The 11,483-nt window shown below is 65.7% G+C and overlaps 1 protein-coding gene across 3 annotated transcripts; it reads right to left on the minus strand.

Annotated features, from left to right (window-relative positions):
* Window positions 1-1,858: 1,858 nt before the first annotated feature.
* On the minus strand, window positions 1,859-10,808 carry LHX3 (LIM homeobox 3). Of its 3 annotated transcripts, none has more exons than XM_027556740.1 (6): window positions 10,490-10,808; window positions 6,025-6,196; window positions 5,237-5,439; window positions 4,355-4,506; window positions 4,069-4,240; window positions 1,859-3,362 (listed from the first exon to the last, which is right to left on the minus strand). In XM_027556740.1, exons 1-6 carry the CDS (start codon window positions 10,575-10,577, stop codon window positions 2,944-2,946), a joined length of 1,206 nt encoding a protein of 401 aa, XP_027412541.1. In that variant the 5' UTR covers window positions 10,578-10,808; the 3' UTR covers window positions 1,859-2,943. The 3 variants fall into 3 exon arrangements, with proteins under 3 accessions (XP_027412541.1, XP_027412540.1, XP_027412539.1); XM_027556739.1 differs by lacking the exon at window positions 10,490-10,808 and adding an exon at window positions 8,411-8,652; XM_027556738.1 differs by lacking the exon at window positions 10,490-10,808 and adding an exon at window positions 7,494-7,597.
* Between the last annotated feature and the right edge of the window lie 675 nt (window positions 10,809-11,483).

Genomic DNA, 11,483 nt, shown 5'->3' on the forward strand with positions numbered 1-11,483 from the left:
CCGCCCCCAGACCCTGCGCCCACCCGCTTCGCAGGGCCCTGGCTGTCAGGAGCTGGTTGGGCGGGAAAACCCCTGGTGGGCGCGCCCCTGGACTCTGAGCTGGGCGCCCATCGCCTGTATCCGCGGGGAGACAGGGCGCCCGGAACCCGCATCCTGCGCTAACACCCACACGCCTCTAGATGCCCCGCCTGGTTAACAGGGTCCATCATGGGAAATAAGTCGTCGTGGTCTCCAGGTGACCCCCGCAGGGGCCCGTAAGATGGGCGTCCACTTTCCTCTGCGGACCCGCCCGAGGTCCTCCCGGCCTGAGATCGGCCCCGCCCGCGTCCTCACTGGGCCTTGGTTCGGGCTTTGGCACCGCCCCCGCCCCCCCCGCCCCGCCCCAGTCCAGGGTCACGTCCGCAGACTGAGCTGCGCCGGTACCTGGAAGCCCGTGTGTCTGCCCGCTCGGGGCCGCGGGAAGGTGGTCACCCGGGGCCAGGCGCTCCGCCCAACTGGGGAGACAGACACGCGAGGTGTGCACACGAGCACTGTCCACTGCCCGGCTGACCGCGAGCCCCACTCAGCTGAGCGCTCCCCTGAAAGGCCGGCCGGGACGCGACGGGCCGGCCCCGACGGGGTCCACTCTTCCCCCACCCCAACCAGGACTGGGGTCTGGGGCCCGGTTGCCGCCTGGACGCGCCGCCAGCTGGGAGCCCCCGACCAGGCGGAGGCTCCCTCGGGCACACTTTGCACTTTATTAACCTGTCAGTGCCTGAAAGGTCCCAGGCGGCCTGGGGGGAGGTCTCCAGGCTGGGGGTGGTGCCCGGCGCGGCGACTGGAGGATTTATACTCCCCCTGGGCTGCCGCAGGTGGCCGCCTTGGTCCCACCTCAGCCAGGCCCCCTCCCCAAAAGCTGAATCCCACCCAGACAGGCTGCCTTCATTCCCCTCGAGGGCGAGGGCGCCCCTTGCAACACTGTGCCCCACGTTCAGCTCGGCCACACCCCTGGGAGGCTGAGATCTCAGACCACCAACCCCCAGGCCAGCCTGGGACACCTTTCACTTCCAGCTACTAGGCCTCTGCTCACCCGGGCGCTGAAGTACCACCCACCCCGACTTCTGCTCAGCCATGCTCTTCCCTGGGCGCTCCCCCAAACTGAAGGGTGATGGGGCCACGTCTCCCATCGATTCCCCAAGTTTCCTCCCGAGGGCCTCCCCCATTCCTTGCCATTCTTCCTGGCGGCTGCCAGCAACATTCTTGGGGGGAGGGGCGGGCCTGCTCTGGGTTCAGGGCAACAGCAGGTGCTGGTGAGGGAGCTGACCATGCTGGGGTGGGCGGGACTGGGGGGCGAGTGGCTTGACCAAAGCCCCTTGGGCTGCCTGGCGGTCGGGGAGGGAGGGGGGACATCTGCGGAGCTCCCCTCCTCCTCGCCAGGTCACTTGCTCAGCTTCTCACAGCAAGTTAGCAGGTCGCTGGGACTGGAATCCTAGTTGCAGAGCCCCCGGTGACCGCGTTCCTGAATCTCCAGACTAGTTGACTCCTGCAGTCCCCCTCCCCGTGCTGAAGCCTGCTCCAAGCAGTTTTGCTTGGTCCTGTCACCTGGCCACCCCAGCGCCCGCCTCTCCCAGGGACAGAGTGGGAAGGCCCAGCCCCTCCACCCACGGTTGGACCGTCTGTTCTCCTAAGTCTCCGTCCAGTGCTCGGAAGCCTGGCGGAGATCTCGGGACAAAGGGGCCCCGATCCACACCAGGTGTCGTCCCTGGCAAGAAGCCAACAGCTACTCCAACGGGGCTTCCAGCTTTCAGAGATCCATCTCCATCCCCAACGCCCTCTCCTCCCCCAACCCCGAGCCTCACTGAACATACAGGCCTTCCAATGACTGTAACTGACGAATTTATTGAAGTCTGGGAGAGACCCGATGGTCAGAGAATAAATAAAAGACAGGGGAACGCCACAGAAACAACAGGTAGCTGGGGAGGCAGGCTTGAGGGATAACTTGAATCCACACGCGGCCGGCCTCTGTGTCCGTGGTGGCCAGCGGCAGAAGCATCTGGCAGGGAGGCAGCTCGGAGGAGCCCCCGCCCCGGCCTTCCTTTGCCTGTGGGGCATCCAATCCATGGGCAGTTGGAGCCCACAGGGAGAACGGGAGCTGGGGGATGTTTGGCAATGGAAATCGGTGGGCTGGGCTCGGCCTGAGCTCTGAGGGCAGCTGTGACGGGTCGAGGGGAGGGGGTGCAGGGACGAACACCTAGTCTGGACTGGAAGAAGCTCCTTAAGCGTTCCAAGAGTCCGCCCCTCCCCCCAGGGTAGTGGGGTCCAGAAGGATCGAAAGATCTAGAGCCAATGGCCCCAGGGGAGGGGTGGGGAGGGTCCCGGGGAAGACAGGAATTGGTGGCAGGGAGGCCCCCAGAGGAAGAGGAAGTTCTCAGGTGTGGCCTCCCCGCAGCCACCTCCTGCCTGGACGGACAGCTTGATCTCTGACTTAAAGAGGGGGTTGGGGGGAGGTGGAGCAGGGGGCTAGAGAACTCAGACATATAGAACCTGGGAAACAAAAGCACAATTAGAATTATTTTTAATTTTGGAAATTAAAGCATCTTCCAGCCTGAGGGCTGTGCTGGTCTGGGCAGAGGCCCCTGAAGGGAGTGAAGGCTTGGCCTCCCTGGGGTGACATTTCCGGTCTGGAAACGGTGGCAAGCACTGGGTTAATTGGTCGATAAAGGGAAAAATCTGCTTACAAAACAAGGCTTGCCGAGAGGCCCCCAGTTTGAGCAGCAGCAGCCTCTCAGACCCGAACCCGGAGAGTCCCTCTGCCTGGGTGGGAGAGGGCACTCCCAGAAATGACCCTCCCGAGCCTTCATCCTGTTCCCCGTGGCACCGCGTCCTGCAGAAGTTCGTGCTTCCGGCAGGAGAGCTGCTGCCCAGACTCCTCACTTCCGAGGCTTGAGGGCACGGGGACTCAAGTCAGAACTGAGCGTGGTCCACCTCGTCCAGCCAGGAGGCGGGGCTGGCAGGGAAGTCGGGGTAGCCCCCGCTGCTCCCAGTGGAAAGGTCGGAGCTGGGTCCGTTCCCTGCCAGCACTCTCATGGGTGGGGGCCCACCTGGGGCTCCCGTGGGCACGAGCCCCAAGCCGGCATCGGGGTACACCAAGCTGGAGAGGAGGGGCTGGGGGCCAGAGAGGCTCTGCAGGGCAGCAGGCGAAGGGGGGACGCCGTAGGGGCTGCCGGGGCGTAGCTCTCTGTACTGCTCCGGGCCGGCCAGGCCTCCGTGCTCCAGCGGGAAGCTGCCCGGGGCCCCCGAGGGCCGGCCCAAAGTCGGGGCAGGCTCTCCTAGGCTGCCGTAGAGGCCGCTGGCGGGGCCCATGTCGGCCATGGCTGGCTCGTCTGCGGTGGAAGCAGAGGGCATTGCTTAGTGCACACCTGCTGCCACCTCTGGTGCTCCTCGGTGCCCCCTGCAGGCGCCGTGTGCCCCACCAGGGCGGGTCAGCCCACATCTCTTACCCTTTCACCCCTGAGTTTGTTCAGCTCCATCCCACCTGATTCCTATGAAACTGTGGGCTCCTGTGCTGGGATCCAGTATGATCCCAAGGCTACCCAATTTTGCAGACAAGTTAATTGAGGCTCAGAGAGGCTAGGTGAGTAGCCTAAGGTCACAATGCAGCCAAACAATCTCCTAAACAAACTCTCTGAGGATGGACATTAAGAGCTGGTGGGGGAGGGGCTCTCTGCTTTGGAAAAAGGAGGTAACTGGGTTCCAGAGACGAGGGTGGACCCTCCTCCAACGCCAAGCAGCTAGGACCTTTAATCACCCCAAGACTGTGCTGCTGCCTCCCTAAAAAATCACTGTAAGTGCCAAGTGCCCTGGGTGGGGGCAGGGGGGAGCATGGTCAGACCCTCCCTCCAGGACAAAGCCTGCCAAGGACACGCATGCAGGTCACGGGGTTTCTGTCCCCCTTCAGAAGAAGGGCAATGGTCCTGAGTGGCCAAACCACAGGGCTTGGGGATGGGCGCCAGGGTCTATAGAGACGGGGATTGATTCCCAGGCTCCGGCAGTCAATCAACCCAACGCTCTTCCCAACTCCGCCCGTACCAGTGAAGGAGACCTCCGCGTCGCTGTCCTGCCCCTCCTCCTGGACGCTGTCCTTGTCCGACTTAGAGCCGCCTCGGGCGCGCTTCATGTTTCGGAAATACTGGCCCCAGCGCTGCCGGCCCGCGTCCTTCTTGAGCCTCTTTTCCTTGGCCCGGCGATTCTGGAACCACACCTGGGGGTGGGGTGGGGGGCGGTGGGGGCCGATAAGTGGCCGCTGCTCTGGGACCCGGGGTGGCCCTTGTTTGCCAGCGGCTCGCAGGGCGCGCGGGGGCGCCGGGGCGCTGACCTGCACGACGCGCATGTCCAGGCCGGTCTCGGAGGAGAGCTGCTCCCGCACGTGGCGCGCGGGCTTGGGCGAGGTGTTGTAGGCGCTCTTCAGAGTCTCCAGCTGCTTGGCTGTGATAGTCGTGCGCGGCCTCTTGGCCGTGGCCTCGGCCTCTGCACCGCGGGGGAGGCGTGAGGCTGGGCCTGCTCCTCCGGCCGCTCGGCGCTCCCACCTCCCTCGGGGCGCGCGCACGTCGGGGCCAGAGGTGCCGCCGCCGCCGCCGCTGCGACCGCCAGCCTCGCCGCCGCGGCGGGAAGGCCAAAGGGTTTTGCGGGACGCGGGTGCCCGGAGCGATGGAGGAAACGCGCTGGGCGGTGCTCCAGCCCAGCCAGGGGCGGCCCTGCGGCGGCCTTCTTTAAGGACCCAGCCGCCCTGGATCCGGGTGCAGGCGCTTCCAGCCTTGGCCCCCTACTGACAAGCGCTGCCCGCCCCCAACCCTCCCCCGCTCCTCTTTGTTCTAAGGGCGCGGGTAGAATCGGATCTTCACGGTCAAGGATTTAGGACGATAATTCAGACCCGCAGAGCTAATCCACGTAATTCAGGCCAATCTCCCTGCGCCCGGGAAGGAGGCGGCTGCTAAGACCCCAGACCCGGCTTTCTCAGAGCGGGTCTGCTAACTGTCCCGGGCTCCCGGACCTGGAGGCGGGGGCTCCCCAACGCCCCCGCCCAGAGAGAAGACGCTTAAGTTCTCGCCGCTTTGTGAGCGCTTCGCCGGGAACGCTGGAGGGAAGGATCCCTCCACACCCGACCCGGATGGGCCTTAGCCCCTCTTTGCAGGGAAGGAAAGGGGAGGGTGGGCCGTGCCCAGGCCGAGCCCCGTGACCGTCGCCCCCTCCCACTGACCTCGCTGCTTGGCTGTCTCGTAGTCTGCCTTGCACACGAGCCGGCTGTCCTCCATGAGATAGAACTCGTCGCCCGTGGCCAGCTGCCGCTTGCACACGACGCAGGCGAAGCAGTGCAGGTGGTACACGAAGTCCTGGGCGCGGCGCACCACCTGCGTGGGCGGGATGCCCAGCTGGCACGCGGCGCACTTGGTCCCGAAGCGCCTGCGGGACGCACAGGGCGCGGCTCAGAGCGGCCGCCGCTCCTTCGCTCGGAGCGGGTCGGAGAACCGCTAACGCGGTTTGGCGCAGGGTGGTTCCTGGAGGAAGGCGTCCCGGGCCCTGCCCCTGGTCGCAGAGACTACCCGCAGGGACTACCGAGAAGGGGATCCAGATGCTCTGGGGCACACAGCTGTCCTCTGTGCCCGGATTGGGGAGGTGAATTCGGAAGGGCAGGGCCTTGGCCACCGGGCCGACGTGCAAACCCATGAGTCCTCTGCCGGGTAGGAGCCCCATCCCCACCATTAAGCACGAATACAAGACCAAAACGAAGAGGGAGCACGTCCAGTAGAGCGTTACAAATTTGGGGTTATCTTTTTAACTACTGCTTCAATGACTCACAAAATTAATTACTTTAAAAGATTGTTAGTGGGCCAGCCCAGCCGCCAACAGAGAGGCCCCGGGGGTGCCCTGTTTGGGGAAAAGGAAGGGTGTGGAGATGGGGGTTTTCAGGGCTCCAGACTTGCTTACGGTGAGGGCCCCCGGGCTCCCCTGGGTGCGCCACCCGCCCCAGGCAGCTGGCGGGCTCACTTGAAGAAGTCGTCCTTGCAGTACACGCTCTCCCCACGGCTGAAGCAGCGCTCGGCCAGCGGCGCGTGGCAGTCGCTGCACTTGAGGCACTTGCTGTGCCAGTGGCGGTCCAGAGCCTTGAGGATGAAGCGGTCCAGGATGTGCTGGTCGCAGCCGGCACACAGCGGGATCTCTGCAGGCGGGGAGGAGCCACCGCGGTCAGGGCCGCCGCACAGAGCCGGAGGCCTCCCCATCCCACCCAGCTCCCAGGACTGGGCTGCCAGGAGGCCCCCTTCCCGGCACACCCTCGTCCCTAGCCAGCTTGAGTGGCCACCCAGCTCCCCTGAGTTCAGGGAAAGTGTGGCTTGGAAGTCCGTGCCTGGCCCACAGCGGAAATCCAGGACAACTGAAGCTAGGCTTAGAAACATACCCAGGGGCAGGAGGGTATCCAGGCCACCCCCTCAGATACCCTCAACTGCAAAACGTTTCCAGTGCCCGAAGGATGCACTTTGAGCTCAAATGAAACCCTCGCCCCCAGGGCTGTCTCAGAGGCTGGGCTGGAAACCGGGTCCTTACCATCACCAGAGGCCCGGCACACGTGGGCCATGGGGCATCCACCACCCAATGGCCCTCTTTCCTCGCACAATCAGGCGCCATGGTAGCCAGAGACTTGTGGCAGGTGTGGCTGCCCAGCCCCGTGGCCCTGTCCCTAGGCTACCAAAATGAATACTGATGCCCTGCCTGTCTTTGGGCGGCCCTGGGGGTACTTGTGTGTAGACTGGACGTATGGATGCTCTGTCCTCTTGCTCAAACATCGATGCCTGAGCACATACAGTAGGCAGTTTGCCTTCCCCACAGAGACACTTGTGTTCTATTCCCCTGGGGCTGCAGGCCTCTGCGGGAACCAGGCTGGGGAAACGCAAGGCCTGCCTTTGAGAGGCACAGGTCCATGGGGGTGCTTTGCAGGGTGTTCAGGGCATGAGGACTACCTGTTAATTTAGAAAAAGTCTCCCGAGGGCAGAGAGCCTCGAGCAGGAGCTGGAACCTACTTAAATATATCACCACCTCAGCACACTCACCTCGCTGACAGTGGACCCCCTCCAGCCCTAGGCCGGCCTGGCAGCCGGCAAAAGGGCCAGCGAGGGACCTTCCTTTGCCCCATGCTGAGAGAAGAGGGAATCAACCTCCCTCCTACAGCCCCGGGCACCATGAAGGACGGGATCCCGCGTCGGGCAAAACCGCGGCCCTGGGTGCGGAGCCTGAGGATCTGCTGCCTGCCCTGGCTCCCCAACCCCGGGCGGCGATGGCAGGGCGGCGGGCGAGGACACCCGTCTTAGAGCTGATGGCTGGACAGGCCCGCGCGGCGCGGATTCAGCACCGCGGCCCGGACAGCTCCCGGAGCGCGCTACCCGCGGAGCCCCGCGTCGAGCAAAAGCCTCTCCCGCCGCGCCCCTCGCGCTCTCGCGAAGCCCTGGCGACCCGGGCCTTACGCTGCATGGCGACTCCAGCCTTGGCGGGGTCTCCTACCCTCGGCGCTGGCGGCCCAGCACAGCCTTGCGCTTGCCTGCCGGCCCGATCCCCTCCGGCTCTCTTGAGACGTTTCACGCGGAGCCCGCGCGCCCCTCCCTTCCTGTCTCTTCGCCCTCCCACCCCTTCCTCCCAGCCCCCGTGGCCACCCCTCCCAGGAACCATCGGAAAATAAATAAATAAAGAAGTAGGAGACGGAGGAGACCCCCACAGCCTGGATGTAACCCCTTTCCCACCTGCTCTCACCCCGCCACTGCCCACCCTTCCAGGGCCAGCTCCATCCCATCCTGCGGTTCCCGCCTGCTTGGAAGCTCGTGGAGGACCATCCCAGTTCACGGGGAAGCCAAGGCGCTGGGGGTGAGCTGGGGGTTTTCCTGCAAGAGGACCAGCCCTGCCAATGGAGCAGGTGCATGTGAGTGCAGACACCAAGATTCCAGCTAAGGGAGTTCAGCCACCGGGGTCCAGCTCCACGCTGGCCCTTGTGTCTGACTTCGCCTGGAAAGTGTGGCGGGTCTGGGTGCAGGCAGCCTTCATGGAGATTCTCCTACCCCATCGACACTGGGACACACGTTTGCTCTCTGCACACTCTCCCTAAAGGAAGAGTATTTTCCAAACCAGTCCTGGGACCCAGAGGGCCCCCAGCCTGGGAGGCACCAGCGCCGCGACGAAACGCCCGACGACACAGCTCCAGGGGCCCAGAGGCGAGCCCGCTGCTGGGATGCTCAGGTAGGGACGCGCAGTGCTGGGGCCCTCATACCCATTCCCGCCCGCGCTCCCTAGCTCCCGCCGCCTCCGTGGCCGGGCTGAGAAGGAAGCGAGGACCGCTGAGTCTCCACGGGGTCCGCCCTCCCGGGCGCAGCCGCTCGGCCGGGGCACCCACCTCGGCGCAGGTCTTCTCTCCGCGCCAGCAGCGCCAGCAGCAGGTCGCCGCCCGCCGACTCCCGGCCCGGGACCAGCTCCCCGCGCGCCTCCATGGGTCCCGCCGCCAGCCGCCGAGGCTCTCCGGTCCTGAACTTTCCAGGGGCTCGGCGAGACCACGGCCTCAGTGGCCCCGGGCCGGCGTCTGCACGACTCCCGGCGCTGCTGGGCGCTGCGCCCGCGGGCCGCCCAGGGGCCCGGAGCCTCGGGCCGCGCGGAGGCGGAGCGGCGGGGGGGCGGGGCCGCGGCGCGGGGCGGGGCCGGGGTCGCGGAGACGCGCCGCTGGCGTCCGCGGACTCTGCGCGCCTTTGCCGGGAGAACTGCGGTGCGGGGAAACCGCCCCGAGTGCCCGGCCCAGGGATAGGGACGCGCAGGGGAGGAGCCGTGTCAGCGCTGCCAGATAGCGCTTGACCAGGCCCCGAAGCTTCCTGCCCCGGCGCCGGCTCGGGGCTGAGGCCTGGGCTCCGGCGCGAAAGCCCGCGGGTAGCCTGCCGATCAGGGAGGGAGTTGGATCCTACCGCCGCTGAGGCTCGGGCCCGAGAGGTTCCGAGCTGGGAGGCTTGGTCACAGTGCCTGATGGCACGTGCGAGACCCAAGACCCAGAAAGGGTGAGTGTGGCGCCCACGGGCTCACAGGGAAGCCGCCAGGAGCGGACCCGACCTCAGGCCTTCCTGCTCTGAGCAGCTTCTGGGCCCCATCCTGGGCACTGCAGCCCAGAAGTGGGAGTGGGGAAGCAGGGCGAGTCTCCGGAGGGAACCCAGAGTCCTCGGCTCAGACTCCACGATGCAGCCAAGGCTCCAGGTCAGGAGGGACGGAGCTGGGAATGCCGGGATCCACTCTCTTCCCTCCACACCCGCTAGCACCGGAGGAAGCCCTGGCGACCGTTTCCCCATTTCCCGTTTCTACCCCCCACCCCCAGTCCAAATAGGTGAGCTTGCAGGAACCCACCACCCTTGCACGTAGAGACACACCTACCCCGGAGGGTGCCCATCACAGGCCAGGCCACACCCCTGCGTCACCCACAGTCAGCACACAGCAGTGTGGGTCCCGGCAGTACAGAGCTTGGCGGGAGCAGGGGGCCTCCAGAAAGTGTTGGGGGACTAGGGGTTGGTACCATCCTCCAGGAGGTTCCACCTGGGAGCCCCTCAGTGATGCCCCATAGTACCCTGCCTCTGCTTGGCCTCCAGTGGCCTGGTCTGTACACTTAACTTGGAGGCCGGTGTGGAAGGACCTGGGTAGGAGAAACACAGCCCCCTCTGAGCTCCGAGCGGACCCCACATCTCAGTTTGAGCAAAGGCCCCATGCGGGCAAAGTTAAGGTGCCCCTTCACTTTGTGCTACGTTTGTTCCCCAGGACAGGACAAGGGCGTCCAAGCCAGGGAGCTGAGCGGGTGTTGGGTGCATAGGGGTGTCGGCCGTTGAGTGTCAGCTGCTGTGGAGGCCTGCCTGAGAGGGGCCATGTGTGGTCTGACTGGGGAAGGGGTGGGCGGGCCTATGCACTCGGCATCTGGCCGACTGGCCAACAATGCCTCCATTATTTCCCAACGTCCTTGTGACCGAATGGCCCTTGGGGAGTGCAGTTTGGGCAGGAGACCCAACCCAGGGCTGTGGCGCTGTGCAGTTGGGCTGGCTAGGGGGGGCAGGACTGGGCTGTGTGGGAGCTGAGAGGCGTGGGGTCTCTGGATTTTCTTGGCAGCTCTTTCTCTGCCCCATCCCCTCCCCACCAGACATGCCTGCGAGGTCCCTTCTGTCCTCCAGGCGCTCTGTGAAAAGCTGCGGGCCCTTCAGCATGGGTCCAGGCTTCCCAGGCCATCACAAGGGGGCTCCAGGCCTTCCACTTACTCAGGGGTCTGCCAGCTTCGCCCAGGTTCCCATCTCAGGACCCACCAGAAGCCTCCCCGGACTCTTTCCGCCCTGCCCTTAGTGTGTTGCACGCCTTCCTTCCCTCGCCCCTCTGCTCGCCTCTGCCCATCTGTGCCGCTTTCCCCTCTGGGTCTTCCTGTCCAGTCTGGAGACTGCAGGAGGCCATGCGGGGCTCTTACCCCTGGTCCCGCCCAAGGTGCAGAGGCCGGCGGTTGCGGGGGCCCGGGGCCGATCTCGGTCGTCCTCGAGATCCGTTTCCAGGAGCATCGAGGCCTCGGGACCAGGCCGGACCCAAGCGGCCCGGGCAGCGCTCTTTCCTTCTCCTCTGCGCCCCCGGGGAAGGCTGGACCCTCCCCGTGTCCTGGTGCGCGGAGCGTGGTCAGACAAGTGAGCCGCTGGGCCAGGCGCTGTCCGCGGTGCTGAAGGAGGCGCGGCCGCCCACCTCCCCCGACCGCGCCTGCCGCCCTCAGCTCCTCCTGTCCGCCCTCCCCCCACGTCCCGCTGCCCCACCTTCCCAGGTCCCCGGGGCCTCCGCTCGCCCCACCCCCTCCCGTCCCTGGGAGGCAGCCTTGGGCAGCTCCATCTGGAGCTCCAGTCCTGCCTTGAGGCCGGGGATTCGCCCCAAGCGGGTGCTCCACCTTGTAGTTCCTGCTCTTTCCCGCTTGAGGCCTCCAGGAAGCATCGTCCAGGCCGCCGACCCTCAGACCCCCATCGGCCTCCAGTCCAGGCTCCTGCTGAGGCTCTGGCCTCAGGAACTGCCCTGTTCAAACTGTTGTTTCGGGCCTGAGGAACTTTCTGCACTCACGACCTCCTCAGCATGCAATGCCCCTAGGTCTCAGGCCGCAGCCACCTCCCACTCCCCTGAGGCAGCCTGAGGAAGGGCGCCTCGAACAGAAACTACTCAGAAGGACCCACGGGCAAAGAGTGCCAAGGCACCCCAGTGACAGGGGTTACCAGATGGTACTTACATTGGCACCAGCACCACACACACCCGGGCTGGGGCGGGGGGGCAGAGTGTCCGCTGGTCACTCACGCCCCTGTCCGACTGGCACACCAGGGGGCTGCCCATACCCTCAGGGCCGGGTGGGTGGGTGGAGGCGCTGTCCGCGGTGCTGAAGGAGGCGTGGCCGCCCACCTCCCCCTACTGAGCCTGCTGCCCCGCTGGAAAGGCGA

Source organism: Bos indicus x Bos taurus, chromosome 11 (genome assembly GCF_003369695.1).
Source record: "Bos indicus x Bos taurus breed Angus x Brahman F1 hybrid chromosome 11, Bos_hybrid_MaternalHap_v2.0, whole genome shotgun sequence".
Classification (NCBI taxonomy): domain Eukaryota; kingdom Metazoa; phylum Chordata; class Mammalia; order Artiodactyla; family Bovidae; genus Bos; species Bos indicus x Bos taurus.

Coding starts and splice junctions, on each gene's coding strand:
- LHX3 (XM_027556739.1), bottom strand. CDS start 8,504: ATGGAGGCGCGCGGGGAGCTGGTCCCGGGCCGGGAGTCGGCGGGCGGC. Junction 5,440..6,024: donor TGCAAGGACGACTTCTTCAA/GTGAGCCCGCCA, acceptor TGCGTCCCGCAG/GCGCTTCGGGACCAAGTGCG. Junction 4,241..4,354: donor TGGACATGCGCGTCGTGCAG/GTCAGCGCCCCG, acceptor CCCCACCCCCAG/GTGTGGTTCCAGAATCGCCG.